This window comes from Scylla paramamosain, chromosome 4 (genome assembly GCF_035594125.1).
Source record: "Scylla paramamosain isolate STU-SP2022 chromosome 4, ASM3559412v1, whole genome shotgun sequence".
NCBI lineage: Eukaryota > Metazoa > Arthropoda > Malacostraca > Decapoda > Portunidae > Scylla > Scylla paramamosain.
In genome coordinates this window covers 28,290,979-28,307,026 of record NC_087154.1, presented here as the reverse complement: position 1 = coordinate 28,307,026, position 16,048 = coordinate 28,290,979, and the positions used below count along the sequence as shown (strand labels likewise).

Sequence of the window (16,048 nt, the reverse complement as noted above, 5' to 3'; positions counted from 1 at the left end):
CTTTCTTCACCTCTTCATTTTCTTTTTATACCTCCCCTTCCTCCTCCTCTTCCTCTTTAATTTCTTCTATTTCAATTCTTTTCTTCTCCACCTCTGCTGCTTCCTGGTCTTTCTGCTTGAATTACCATATTCCTGCTGCTTCTTAATTATTTCCTTTATATTTCAGCACTTTTTAAAATTATCTGCTATCTCATTTTACTCTTACGTATTTCTTTTTAAGTCCATACTCTTCGCTCTTCCTTAATTCATTCTTGCTTTTTATTTCCTTCCTTCCTTTGTCTCCTTTTTCTTTACTTCGTATCCTTTTCATCATTATTCCTTCTTCCCATTTTCTCCTTCTCTCACTTCTTAGTTTCCTGCGGTTTATCAATCTTCTGTTCTTTCTTCGTTATCATTACCTAGATCAACTCTATTCAGATTCCTATTTCCTCAATTTTTTAGTCTTCTTCAACTTCTACCACCTTTTTTGTCTTCCATTTCCACCACCACCACCACCATAACCACCACCACCACCACCACCACCACTACCACCACCACCACCTCCTCCTCCTCCTCCTCTTTCTCAATTTCCTCTTGCTTCCTCCAGTTCCCACTACCTCTACTTTCCCTTAACTTTCTCTGACTAATTTCTGGTACTTTAATTCCTTTTCACTTTCTTCTTCCTATTATCGTAGCTCCTCCTCCTCCTCCTCTTCCTCCTCCTACCTTGATTGCTGTCCTGACTCTTTCTCCTACTCCTCCTCCTTATCATTATTATTATGATGGGTCGGTTACTCAGCATTTCTTTTTTTAATTAGAAGCAATGTGGAAATGAGAAACGATGATACTTATATTTCTATTATTTCTGAAATCGTGCTGTCCCTGATTAGAATATAGTGGGCACCCGCGGAAGTAATAATTGGAAAAATGATAATTTCACGGACATTAAATTATCACTAATCACGTGATGTTCGTAATTCACATCCTGCAAAATATAAGCTTTTTAATTAGCACAAGCCCCTGCAGTCATGAAGAGATTAAATTTTCCTTCTTTCTTTTCTAATTTTGCTCCTACGGAAGTTTGCAGGAGATGCGGATGAAGAACATTTCCCTTTTTCCTCTCCTCTCATGTGAATGGTGATAATTTATGTCTACTTTAGTAACAGTGATGCAAGAATAACAATCTAAAGAGTAGTGGATGAATAAGGGAAGCATAAGAGGGGAGAAAGAGTAAGGAGAAAGAGTAAGGGAAGAAAATATAATATTGTAAACTGCCTTACTTGTTACTTGATCACATCTGCCTATATTGTACTCTTTTTCGTCTCACTGGTCCTCTTCAACCAATCCTTCTTACTGTTCCTCTTATGCAGATACATATTTCTTCATTACAATTGTTTCTATACCCCCTTTTCATTTCTGTACCTTTCTCCCTCATCACTCCCAACACCCTTTCTTCCTTCTTTTTTCACATTATTTACAACCCGTACCCTCCATTAAGTCACATTGTCTCTATTCACCCATAAATAAAAAAAGACTGGAAGGATCCCTCTTTCTCTCTTTCTCTCCTTCGGCGTCCCATTCACGCTTCACGACAAAACCGCTGTTGGCCTTTCTTACACTCACTGGCGCTCCCTTCCCTCCTTCCCCTCATCCTCTCACCAGACTCTGCTCCACAAAAGAACGAAAAAATGTCTTAAGAAATAAATAAACATATGAATATTTTCACGCTTTTCTTGTGTTTATGTAAGTAATTCTAATGGTGATTTATTTTCATTATTATTATTATTATTATTATTATTATTATTATTATTATTATTATTATTATGCCTGTAGTTATAATGGTGGTGGCAAAAGTAAGTAGTAGCAGTAGTAGTAGTAGTAGTAGTAGTAGTAGTAGTAGTAGTAGTAGTAGTAGTAGTAGTAGTGGTGGTGGTGGTACTATCAGCAACAGGAAAAATTGAAATATTAATATTGGAATTTTTACGTAATTCAGAAGGAAATCGCATTAACAATCATGACTGTACATCCTGCAGCGTCTCACTACCTCTGCCTTGCTCCGCAGCCCCCAAGTCGTGGCCCAACAAGGTACTCATCAATGTGTGGGGTGCCTTCAGCGTCATCTTCGTGGCCTCCTACACCGCCAACATCGCTGCACTCTTCGCCGGCCTCTTCCAGACCCGAGACCACCACGGCAGAAACGTAAGTAGAAGAACCGCACCCTGCTCTTACTTTCCTCTCAAGTGTATCATTATTCATACTTTTCTTAACTCTTCCGCTGACGTCATTTACGAATAGCATGTCTTCCCTTCACTACAATTCACTTAGTTTTCCTCATAGGGCAGAACGCGTTTTCTTTCGTTCTCGTTGAAGCGAATAATTATACCCAAAACGCACCTAACCACCAAAAGCATGCTTATTTTCCTTTCTCCCACTCGAACTCTGCGCAGTTTCTCCCCTCAGTGGAAAAAGAGAGGCTAGCATTACACGGGCTAACTGAGGGGTAAACAAGGCTGGGTGGGTCGCTTTGGGTGTCTGCCTTTCTATCGCCATCCCTCCCTCTTCCCTTGACATCCCAAACATGTAGGAGATAAAGAAGGATGGAGGAGGGTTTCCAAAAATGCCTTAGCGGGACATTGCATTTCTAAACGTCTTCTTGGGTATGTCCTATAGTACAATAGTGGACAGGGAGAGGGAGTGTCTGTTCTTTCTTATAGATATCGTAGCTTAGCGGAATGAACGTATAAAGTAGAATTAAACCTATCTCCTACAGTATGATAGCGTAAGTAGAGTATGTACCCTCTACTGCCTTATAAATATCGTGCATGAACAGAATGAACATATTTTCTATAAAGTAGAATTAAAACTAACCAATCAAGAGAAAATGAAAGGAAATTTTCGCTCAAGTCAAGAGAGGCGCGACGAGAAAACTTTGCCTTAACTCCAATTTGCAAAGAAGCTTCAAGACCAACGTCAAGTTACGCTGAAGTTTAGAGAGAAAATAAGAGGGTGATTTTCATGCTTGGCTCTTAACTGCCGCATTTGGGAGGAAATTCAGATTATAAAAAGTGACGTTATATCCTTCCTAGCTTAAGTATGAAAACATACACACACACACACACACACACACACACACACACACACACACACACACACACAAACACACAAACACGCAGCATCTCTCTCTCTCTCTCTCTCTCTCTCTCTCTCTCTCTCTCTCTCTCTCTCTCTCTCTCTCTCTCTCTCTCTCTCTCTCTCTCTCTCTGAAAATGCGCATGCATCTTTGGTATTCTCCTCGTGGCCCGAAGCAACAGTCTGGCAAAGCACTTCTCTTCCTTTCCTTTGCCTGGAGATGCTCTCGGCAAATTTATTTTACTATCTCAGCAAAAATATATCGCCTCTTACTTGGCATCACTACTTAAACTTCTGAGTGGCTACAACTGCTGTATATAGTAATGCGCTATTCACCTGCTTTTCATGTCACTCCAGCTCCCTTTTATTGCAGTTCAAGCTTTTGTTATTCTTTTTTTTTTCTATTCCAACTTAAACTTGTGTAAAGTGTACTGCCTTTGCGCCGTTCACTTGCTTCTCATGTCACTCCATCTCCAGTTTCTTCCAGTTCATAATTTTACACTCACATTTTTCATATCTCGTCCTTCAACGTCCTTTCCTTCAGTCTTTCAGTCTTTTCAGCCGCCACACGCCACAGGGTGACGAACAAGGCCAATATCCTGACTCGCGTGTTTTTCTTTGGCACTCCCTTTGGCAAATATTCCTGGAGTCTTCGATCATACTTTTTTTTTTTTTCAATATCAACTTATACAGAAGAAGTGCTGAGAAGTGACCACTTGAGGGGACTTGAGAGTGAAGGATGTCCCAGGAGAGGCTGCCCGTCCTTTTCTTCTTTCCCCTACCTTCTTCCCTCGTTCCGTCCTGGCCAATAGAGGGCATCGCGGTGGGAATTCTTAAGGAGCATCACCTTAGCACAGTCACGTCTATGCTTTACCTTCCCTTTTCGTCCTATTTTCTTCTTGACCGTCCTGTGACATGTAATCAATCATTAACTATATTTCTTCACCTCTTCTCTTAAAAACTATATTTGGTTGCCGTTATGTTTCGTTACTTTCTCTTATATTCTTTAATTCTTTTCTTACAAGTCACATTTAATCTAGCATGTTTCTTCTTCTTCCTTTCATTCCTTTATTCCTTCATTACAAGCTACTTTTAGTCTCGCGTCCATTTCTTATTTTCATTGTTAACAAGATCTTTTCTTTATTATATTTACCAGACTCTCATCCTTTCTTTCAATAATCCTTCCATTACAATCCACTATCAGTCTAAAGTACGTTATTTATCTTGACTGATTCCCCTCCATGACATCGAGGTTCGTGTGAATAAGAAAACGTCCCCCAGCGAAAAATCTCCTTCCCGCAAAGCACCAAGAACTCGCTGCGACTGTCACATTTCCTGGTGACAAACTGCATCCCGGCAAAACAGGCGCGACGCTCCTTCACGCACCACAAAAAAGGAAGCCAAAGAATGGAAACCAAACTTGGGTGCACCGCGTCGCTGATCACGGATGACGCGAAAGAGAGAGAGAGAGAGAGAGAGAGAGAGAGAGAGAGAGAGAGAGAGAGAGAGAGAGAGAGAGAGAGAGAGAGAGAGAGAGTTTTTTGTCACTTCTAGTATGTGGGTGCGATAATGTTGACCGATATTGTATTTTCCGGACCATCTCTCTCTCTCTCTCTCTCTCTCTCTCTCTCTCTCTCTCTCTCTCTCTCTCTCTCTCTCTCTCTCTCTACTTTTTACTGGTGGTGTCTGTTTAGTGTTCCGTTCTGTATAAGGACATTCCAACACACACCACTATCAAGAACATGTTATAGCGATAAAACTAAAGAAGGCAAGTTGTCGTGCTGGTGCAGGTGTCAAGACCCTCTAACTGTCCCTCCAGCAGACAAAGTAAGCTCGAAATCAGCGCATATTCTTGTACAATTCTTCACAACTATCTGGAAGAATCATCGTCATCCATTTATGAATTGTTGTTAATGTCTATTTCACATCATGTCACATATTTCTCTTTTCCTCCTCATTACTTCTTCCTCCTCTTCCTTTCTGTCTCTCAGCGCCGCTTCTCCTTTGCTCCCCCTTCTGGCACGCCACGCCTTGAAGTATAACTGTAGTCTGCTAAGTTTCCCGGAGATGCTCGAGAGGAGTTGAAATTCTCGCGGCGATAATGCGTGCGAGCAATGAGGCAAGGCTGCTGCAGAAACTCCCCTTTGCAGCTGCTCCCAACTTCCCGAGCAGCACCGACATGGGTGACACCATTATCCTCCTGGTTGGGTTAATGCTTCATCTCGCATAGAATATTTATATTGACCGTGTTCTTTAACGATTTTTGTTCTCAATAAGTCTATTTCTAAGGCTACAAAGGCTTTTAAACTATTATATTATCTTAAACTATTTACATTATCAATAAGACAGTTGCTAATGCTACAGAGATGGTTATTCAGGTTCTCAAGATTTTTCCCCCAATTAATAATGCAGAATCCTTGTTTAACCATCACTAAATTCATGAAAACGCTTCTGAAAACACCTGTAAATTCCACTACAGCATCTTAAAAGTAGTGTGGATAAAGTGTGAGAATACTGATCTGAGGAGTCTTCTCAGGCACCGCAGGACTACATACGGAAAAATCATCAAAAGGCAGTCACGTGAAGGGCAGCCCTGGGTCAAGGCTGTCCTCTTTAACACCGGGGACTGGGACTGGATAGAGATAAACATGCTGGTTTGAAGCTACATTTATTTCACATTTATATGGAATGCCAATAGTTAAAATTACCTCCATGCACGGGACCGAGTGGCGATTTTCCCCTGACTTTATGCAAAAAAAAAAAAAAAAATGCGATGGCACTGCATAGATTTCACTCGACAAAAAATCAGTGCCGCAAAAATATTGACTGCTCGTTCCGATAACAGGCTTTAATATGGAGCCTAGAGCGACTATGGACCAGAAATTAAATGTATAAACTCAAATTAATACATACAATTTCACGAAAGCCAAATTCTAGTCGTGCCAAACAGTTGCGTTCACAACAAGCCAAAAATATCAAATACATATCCGTGTCACATCGAACTCCGAAACCCTGAAACAACAACAACAACATCCACACGCACTCCCATTCAAACCAACACCCACATCCACATCCACACACACACACACACACACACACACACACACACACACCTATCCAGCCACCCACCCACACACACCCCAACTCACCTACAAAAAAACAGCAGAAGAAATGGTACAGTAAGGGCTTACATGAGGGTCAAAAAGTAAAGAGGCGTCGCTTCCTTTTCTCTGCGCCTCTCTGGCATCACAACAGCACCTTTACGTCATATTTTTTGCACCAATCACACGTCGCACTGGAGACAAATTGGTACACGAGCCTGGCCATCAGTAGCGAGTAAAAATCCAGATAGAACGCAGCACCAGAAACTGACCTCAATGAAGCCTCCGTAAAGGGGAGATATTTGTAAGCATTGATTCGTTCATTAAAAACCATCGGTACTGTATTGGTAAAAAAAATCAAATTGAGCTTTGGGTACATTTAATCAAAGGCGAATTACGGAGTGGCAATAAAAGAAATAATACGATTAGATGGCGCGGCTCTCGCCCCTCATCAGCAGGGTGTCGCGATGGGAACAATCAGGCGGTGGTCATGGCAACGGAGGATGAACGCCAGCTCACTAACACCATACCTGTGACACACCAGTCTTGCAAAAATACTTTGTCACCAGCAAGCAACACGACAGGAAGGACCCCTATCCGTCTCCTGCCCCTGCTCCTCCTCCTTTTTCAATCCTACCTCTTCGTCTTGCTCTTCCTCCTGTTATACCTTCTTCACCGCCTCAACTCACTCTTGCTCATCCATCCCTTACTTTCTCTCTTCTCTTCTGTCTTTCTTCAACTTTCAGCTCCACGTTCCCGATTCCCTTTAACTCTTCTCCCAACTAAAGACCCTTTACCTCCTCATGCACGTGAATCTCGTTAATTCTACTCGTAGTTATGTAGTGCCTCTTAAAAGCAATATATTGAACTATGAACTACCATTTTCCTCTTCCGCTGGCATGTTTAGAGTCACCACGGTCATACACAGGACCATAAAGGTGGGCGCGATGACAGAGTACCACAATGAACAGTGACGTGAGGTGCGTCTATCAAAGGTGGTGGTACTTTTCTGTGGGACCTTAAGTTTCACAATAGATTCCTAACACCAGGGCTTTACGTATATGTAACCCTGACCACAAACTTTTAAAGATAATCCTTTTTACTTTAGTCTTTGGGGACTGGCACCTTCAAGAGGCCTTTTTTCAGCCCTCTTCGTTGCCCTTGGCTAGACCTCCTCTTACATAAAAGAAGTTCAGGTTTGTTTTGTACGCACACGATATAACATATTTATTACTTTGGAAAACTTTTTTATTATCCTTTGAGGGAACAATACATTAGCTTAGGGATCCTTAAGCTGAAAGTCAGTCGCAGGGTAGCCAACACTCAATTCCACCGCGTTTAGTGTTTTCCATTAATCTTTACACCATTGATCTGATGTCATTCTTGTAAAACCTGACAGCTGACAGATTCTATGGAGATCAGGGGAGTAATTATTGAAGGAAAACACAAAAAGCATTAAAAGTACATACAGAAGACTACCCTGTCTTTAACCAAGGCTGTACCAAAACTATGTAACCGTGACTCGAACTAAGTTTATCTATTTATTCATTTTTCACGGTGTACTGCATCTGTCAGTTATAGGAGAGCGTTATTTTATTCCCTACCAAATTTGTTCTGCCGATCACACGTTACGCATCAGCTCTCCTTCATTCCCACACTACTTCCTCACTCCCTCAGCCATGACTCCTTCCCTGGTGTAATCTCTCCCTCGAGGGCTTCTCCTGGAACTATAGAAGCTCTCTTAAATTTAAACGTAACATTACCTTGACATTAAGTGGTTAATTATCATACTTATTTCACGAACCCATTCTTGAGTCGCATTTAATCAATCAGTTAATCACTCAATGAATCTGTCTATTTATCTATCTATCTACCTACCTACCTATATATCTATCAATCTATCTATATGCCTATTTGCGTATCTACATAACTATTTACCTATTCACCTATTTATCTACATTTATCTATCTATATGTCCACTACCTATCTATCCATCCATCAGCCTCTCGTCCATCGCCTCTCGACACACGATAGTCATTCTAACGTAATCAAATTTCATAAAGGATCCCGTGGCACCTTCTTAATGATATTACCCGTTCTTTTACTTTTTTGTTTTTCTTGCTCCTTCTCCTCTCCCTCTTCCCTCCTTCCGCTCTGCATGATCGCTTAAGAGACGCCAAGAATATTAACGATAATGGAATCTCATCCTCCGACCAGGGATTTTCTTCTCGTCTTTTTATATTTTATTATGTATTTTTTTTTTTTATTATTTTTGCATAACGCGACGCTTTAAGACTCATAATCAGGAGGAATTAACATTGTATATGCGATCTTATGGATGAAATTTGAAGAAGAGAGTATCAAATCAAGGATCACCACCACCACTACCACCACCACCACACCACCACCACCCACTATTCTTATACACCACAAACAATAAAACACAACAAGAACCTCGAGTACAAACGTCAGGGCCAACAAATCTGCAGGTGCTTATTCATTCTTTGTGTTCCTTTGTGTACCATTACACTCTTTATTGTGAATAAAGTTTTCTATTCTTATCAAACTCAATCAAGCTTTATGGGCGTGAGGGGAGACCAAGAGGTTAGGGAGGGAAGGGAGAAAGCGAGGGAAGGGAGAGGGAGAGAGGGAGGGGAGGGGAGTGAGGGAGGAATGGGAAATACGGAAGAGGAGAAGAGAAAGAAAGAGGAAGAGAGAGAGAGAGAGAGAGAGAGAGAGAGAGAGAGAGAAGAGAGAGAGAGAGAGAGAGAGAGAGAGAGAGAGAGAGAGAGAGAGAGAGAGAGAGAGAATGATAAAAAAAAAACAGAAAAGGATTGAGAGGAAAGAAAAAAATCATAAAGGAAAAGAGGAGTGGAGGGGGAAAATAATAGGGGTTCCAGAGGGAGAGAAGGACCCGGAAGAGAGAGAGAGAGAGAGAGAGAGAGAGAGAGAGAGAAGAGAGAGAGAGAAGAGAGAGAGAGAGAGAGAGAGAGAGAGAGAGAGAGAGAGAGAGAGAGAGATAAAAAAGGGGGTCATCGTTCTGGCATTGTTAAAGGGAATGGCTCAATATTGATTACCTGTATGCATATTTCTCGTTTTTCACACCTATTTCTTTCCATTTCCCTTTATTCATAGTAATGAGAGAGAGAGAGAGAGAGAGAGAGAGAGAGAGAGAGAGAGAGAGAGAGAGAGAGAGAGAGAGAGAGAGAGAGAGAGAGAGAGAGAGAGAGACAGTAAGATGTCTATTTTTTTTATATCAAAGAACCGAACTGGTTTCATTTCCTCTCCCTTGTTCTGTTTCCTGTAATTGTTCATGTTGGCTTCTTTTTTCTTTTTTTTCTTTTATTTCTAGTTATTTCCTTATCATTGGTATTATTATTATTATTATTATTACTATTATTATTATTATTATTATCATCATTATTATCATCATCATTATTATTACCATTACCATCATTACTTTTAACTTCATAATTTTTTATCATTATTAATATATTATCAATTACAGTAACAGTAACAACTAATACAACGTAGAAACCCAACGACTACAGTAACATAAGCACAAGTTGTAACAGTAGCAGTAGTAGTTGTTGTGGTGGTAGTGGTAGTAGTAGTAGTAGTAGTAGTAGTAGTAGTAGTAGTAGTAGTAGTAATGGTGGTGGTAGTAGTAGTGATAGTAGTTGTGGTGGTGGTAATAGGGGTGGTGGTGGTGGTGGTAGTAGTAGTAATAGTTGCTGCTGTTGTTGTTGTTGTTGTTGTTGTTGTTGTCGTCGTCGTCCGTCGTGGTGGTTGGTAACAATAACATTCATACATACCCCCTAAAGCATGAGACAATGTTTTCCATGGACAAAGCTACACAAAAACACCAGAACAGCGAAAGAAACAGTAAACAAATAATGAGTCTTAATATAAACGTCACAACCGCGCATTCTGATGAGAGAAGAGAACTGCCATCCAGACGCTACCGTTGATGGAGGGGCAAGGAAGGTCCCAGGAAGCGTGACAATGGCAGAGTGAGGCGAGGGACGGGGAGGACGAGGGCCAGTAATGAATGGTCGAGTGGAGAGCCAGGGAAAGAGGCAGGGATGAGAGGAGGAAGCTTACAGCGTGAATGAATGATGAAAAGCTGCCTAAGGAAAGAGATGGAACCGAAAAAATTAAATTAGAAATTCAGTTTATATATAATCATATTTTAGGACAATGTTAGTTTTCATTTTTTCAGTGTTAAACAAATCATGTTATTCTATCAAACCATGTCAAGGTAAAACATTGTAGTTGGTTTATCATTTTAAGCAATAACCATTCGAAAGTGAAGAGGGATGGCTTTGTAATATTTTAATTCCCGCTTTGATCTTAAAAACAACTTATTATCAATCGTTCGCTTGTTATCAAGTACAACGAACATCCTCTCACAACAAGCAGAATCCACATATGGAATTTCGTACAAGCACAGTTGCTTTAGGACTCTTCTGAACCACTACACCGCCCTCCAGATATACAGCGCCTTCCCCGGCTGGTGCCCCGCGGCTTATCATCTCCCGCACGCATCCTGATCCTCTGGGATAAAAATAGAACGCTGGCTGACTTAGAGGGGCAGCAGAGGGCTTCCTTACAATCAAACCCAGAGGTCATGTCTCTTCTTTATCCGGTGTGAGCCTCAACCCAGAAATAAAGCTGCCTGTCACTACGAAAAGACAGCAGGTGGACCTCTGCAAACAAAGGATAAGGAGAGTATATTTTTCAAGCCAGCCAAGCGGGAAACAATGTGGTCTCGGTCATGTTGGTATCCATGATTATATCTGTCTCGTTCCTCACTTGTCTGCTGCCTCTCCTCTATATACAACTTGATCTGCCTTGCATCTTTCTTTTATCTTTCTCCTTCCCACTGTCATTTCCTCCTGTTCCTCACTTGTCTGTTCCCTCGTTTATACACAGCCAACTTACCTATTCCTTTCTTTTACTCTTCTCCTTTCTACATTCCTTTCCTCTCCTTTACTCACGTGACAGGTCTCTGAAGATTTCACCAATATCTTCCTTTAATAACACATAAAAAAGGCACATGACGAAACGAAATAATTACCACATTCATATCTTCAGAAATCTCAATGGATACTATCGACTTCTCTCCTCCTGTCTCCCGCATCGTATACTGATTTCCAGCAGCAGGAAGGAAGCTGCCTGCGGCTCCCTCCTTTGTGAGGTGCTACAAAAAACTTTCCCCTTTGTTGGCAAGAACCATCAAACGCCAGCTGGTACTTTCAAGACACACACACACACACACACAGAGAGAGAGAGAGAGAGAGAGAGAGAGAGAGAGAGAGAGAGAGAGAGAGAGAGAGAGATAGAGAGTGTGTGTGTGTGTGTGTGTGTGTGTGTGTGTGTGTGTGTGTGTGTGTGTGTGTGAGAGAGAGAGACGCATTGGACCACCTCGTCTTTACAGTACAAAGATAAATTTCAATAAAACATTACCCACAAGAATTACCCAACATTATCACACCATAGATCTTCATGACAATACAACTATGACGGGTGGACGCGCTGATGAAAGCCCGCAACAGTCTTGCACCAACACCAACTTCCCCGCACACATAGAAAGGAATACGATGATATTTCTGTCGGCTACCAGGAAAGAAGAGTAAGAAGAAGAGAGAAAAGAGAAGTAGTAAGAAAAGAAGAAGAGGACACACCTGTTTGAAAGTAAATTTATTGAGGAAACAAAGAAAACATTGCATACAGTTTGGGTAATAAGAAAAAAAAAAAAAAAAAGGGAAAGAGAGAGAGAGAGAAAAAAAAAAAAACTGACAGCGAGAAGTGACACGTCAGGGAGGGCTATGTCAAAAGGCAACACTCCCCGACCAACAACTGAGCCAACACGCGGAAAGTCTGGCAGGGATACAAATGTACCGCCCTCCTCCCTCCTGTGTGACTGAGTTTAAGGTTAAAGCCACACAAGAATTGATAAAGCAAGAGGATGAAGGGAAGAAGTACTAAAGACTTCCACCGCAGAAAGACCATTACGGGTGTCACGAAAAAATTGTAAGAGACGAAGCAGGAACGGTAAAAATAATTGTCAAAGCTAGGATGATAGCAGTTAATGGCGATGGAATTATATCCTGTAATAGTTTCTTGAGTGTATTTCGTGCAGAAGATACAAACTGTGCGTAGACTGACTGCTGATGGTGCATCATGTAGCAGTAGTAGTTGTGGTAATGGTAGTAGTAGTAGTAGTAGTAGTAGTAGTAGTAGTAGTAGTAGTGATGGTGGTGGTGGTGGTGGTGGTGGTGGTGGCGGCGGCAGTGGTCGTAGTGGCGGTAGTAGTAGTAGTAGTAGTAGTAGTAGTAGTAGATATAAGTATGGTACAGATACACAAAGTCATCAGTCGTCTTAAACTCGCCTCACGTAGCAGGGAAGGCACCAAAAACACAGAACAATGTACGAGACCACAAGTTATTATCTCGCATCATGTCTTCTGGGAAAACTGCACCAGCCGCAATTATTACTACGTCTTCACTGACAGTAATTAATCTTTCTCATTTTCAATTACATCTCTCTCTCTCTCTCTCTCTCTCTCTCTCTCTCTCTCTCTCTCTCTCTCTCTCTCTCTCTCTCTCTCTCTCTCTCTCTTAGACATCGCATCTCTCGCTCAAATTAGGTCCGAGATAATTATATACAATTGTAGTGAGAAATATTCATTAACGTCGGTTGTATATTTTCTTCATAGTATTGTGATGAAATTCTAAGTGTTTTGTCATTAAGTTAAAATTCTCTTAAATGCAAGTCGAGATACAGAGGTGCGTTTGTCAGTATAAACCAGTAAAAGTGAGAGACGTTTTGGCAAGAGGAAGGAGTCTGTAACAGGTGAAATAGGAGTCATAATGGCAAGAAGGATGGCCTGTGTTGTAAGTAAGCGTTGGAACTCATACTCTACATACATTTAGATGTGAAGTAATTGAAAGATTTTTGGGGTGAGTAACTATTATATATCTTCGTGACCTTTAATGATAGATGGTTATGCTGTTCTGTTCCTTGAGTGGCTTTCGAAAATTCGCATACACTGAAATTTAATAATGGAGAACATGAATGTAATATAATGAACGTTAAGTGTAAAAAATAAAATATAGGAAAGTACTTGAGCGTCAATCCATTTGCGTCCTAAAAGAAGTGCAATACCCTGTCGTATGGTTAGAAAATAAACCGGACACATGTGAACCAGTTTGCGTAAAATGCCAAATTGACTTCTACTTTTTCATTATGAAGGCTGGCCAGAGATTTGACACTGATTACGAGGGAAGAGTCTACTTCATCACTCAGACCTTAAATAACAACTGCCGACTGATGCATAACTGAAAACGTACCTATATTGTATGATGCGAGAAAATACCACGGAGAGAAAAAAAATATATATAAATTGAAGGACTGAAGAAAGAAGGATAATTTCAGAAGGATTATATGGAAAGAAAAATAATGTGCCAAAAAATAAATAAAAAAGAGAGTCGTATACATGATTGACTGGAATTTCTAAGGAAGGCTAAAGTTAATGTTTGTGTTTGGACAAATGAAGTGGTCAAGCAAAACTTTTGGATGTTTGAGTAATAAGATGGACGTTGGAATTCGAAAGTAAGTTAAACAAAAAAGTTACGCAAAGTACAGAAGATCCACTGTTCCAAAGAATAAAGACATTAAAGTGCTGTACAGCGAAAAAGAAAATTATGCAATGACTAATTACATAAATGAGCATACGAATAAGTCCACATTGAGTCAAGACTGCAGGAGAGAGAGAGAGAGAGAGAGAGAGAGAGAGAGAGAGAGAGAGAGAGAGAGGAGAAGAGAGAGAGAGAGAGAGAGAGAGAGAGAGAGAGAGAGAGAGAGAGAGATGAGAGAGGAGAGGAGAGAGAGAGAGAGAGAGAGAAGAGAAATTTTCAGGATAGGTTTTAAGGAATACTGGGAGCAGAGTTTAGATGGTGATGAGAGGAAACGTAATCCAATGTCTTAAGTGTAATTTCATGCAAGAGTGAAGTAAAAAATATTCATAAGTAACAACAGAACGTGGGTGGTTTTCGGAGCTTCGTTATGTACAGGAAGAAATAAATAATGGGACAATGAGAACGGTAAGAATCTGAAAAAAAAAAAAAAATGAAAAGAAACATAATTTTGTCGAAGTTATGCAAGTTTATTTCATTCTCGAAAGAAAAGCAAAACTTTCGTGTCTCAGGAAAGCATGAAGTGAAAGAATCGCAAATCTTTCATATCACATCAGTTTTACTTTATTTTCATACCGGTTTAATTTTATTCTCATATTCTCACTTCTAATTTTATGGTCTCTCTCTCTCTCTCTCTCTCTCTCTCTCTCTCTCTCTCTCTCTCTCTCTCTCTCCTCTCTCTCTCTCTCTCTCTCTCTCTCTCTCTCTCTCTCTCTCTCTTATTTACTACAAATAAAAATAACTTACTAAAAAAATAAAGATAACTAACTCAATGTCACTCAAAACCTTAGCCTGATGCTTGATATTTTAGTTCGCGATTACAGACGAAACTGCACGAAACGCACTGAACTCAAGCCACTGGCGAGGCGTTGTATATGAAATGAATCGCATGAACTATAAATAATTTAGCCGCAAATTTTCTTTCTATCCATCATCACAGTTACCATTACAACCACCACCACCACCACAATCACAGTCATCAACAGTACTAACACTAAAATATCACAAGCTCATGTTTTTCGTCTGCTTTTGCTCCATACATCATCAGCATCTCTATATCCACAACCACCACCACCACCACCACAGCCACAGCCACAACCACCACTGTCATTATCACTACTGTCAGCATCACTAATAACTCATCCTTATCTGCTCATTCTGTTCGTCTATTTTATCCCTATTCATCATACACATCCATCACCACCACCACCACCACCACTACCACTACCACCGCTACTGCCATCACCACTAAATCATCATCTGCTCTTTCTGTTCGTCTATTTTATCTCCATTCACCACCACCACTACCATCACTACTGTTAGCATCACCATAAGCATTCTCATGTGGTCATCTTGTCTGTCTACGAGTCAAAATGTTACCGTCTCATTCTAGGCACACTCTTGTATCTCCTTCGTCCTCCCTCCTTCTCACACGACTAAACCCAACAAGCTTATTGTCAGGAACTACATCACCTGCCCACCTTGATGAGATTTCTAGTTAACGTTGTGTAAGTTTTCAGAAGTTACAAGGGATAGGATGAAAAGAGGCAACTCACAACATTTGACTATCGTTCTCTGGCCTCACCTGGGAAACGCCACTGTGAGAATTAATTGCAGGTACTCTCTCACATCCTTACCTTCGCCATCGGAACACCAAGACACGATACTGTTCACGACCTTCACTCGAAACTTATCCATTACAGAACACAAATGGACCTCAGAACGTATAAAAGTATCAACGAATCAACAGCTACTCTCTATTTCTTTTCCGTGGTGTTGGTGACGGAAAAAGGGCGAGGAAAGAGAACCATAAAGGGAAAACGAAGGGCGCAAGAGGTGTAATCCTAATTGGGGAATTGGTAGTGGGTTGGTTTTGGCCGCCAGGAGAGGTGAGAGTAAGGGAAAAAAAAGTGCTGGGTGATGGTAAAAAAAAAAAAAAAAAGGGGAAAGAAAAAAAAGAGGGCGAAAAATACTTTGGTCGATGGTAGAAAAAGAGGCAAAAATAAGATGAGATTACGAGAGAGAGAGAGAGAGAGAGAGAGAGAGAGAGAGAGAGAGAGAGAGAGAGAGAGAGAGAGAGAGAGAGAGAGAGAGAGAGAGAGAGTGTGTGTGTGTGTGTGTGTGTGTGTGTGTGTGTGT

General features: G+C 40.8%; 1 protein-coding gene across 1 annotated transcript in view; it reads left to right on the top strand.

Annotated features, from left to right (window-relative positions):
- Positions 1 to 16,048, top strand: part of LOC135099943 (uncharacterized) — a 156,415-nt gene that overhangs the window by 33,713 nt on the left and 106,654 nt on the right. The window contains exon 6 of the mRNA XM_064002677.1: positions 2,042 to 2,178. Within this exon, the coding sequence (XP_063858747.1) occupies positions 2,042 to 2,178 (137 nt within the window). The remainder of the gene's footprint in view (positions 1 to 2,041; positions 2,179 to 16,048) is intronic.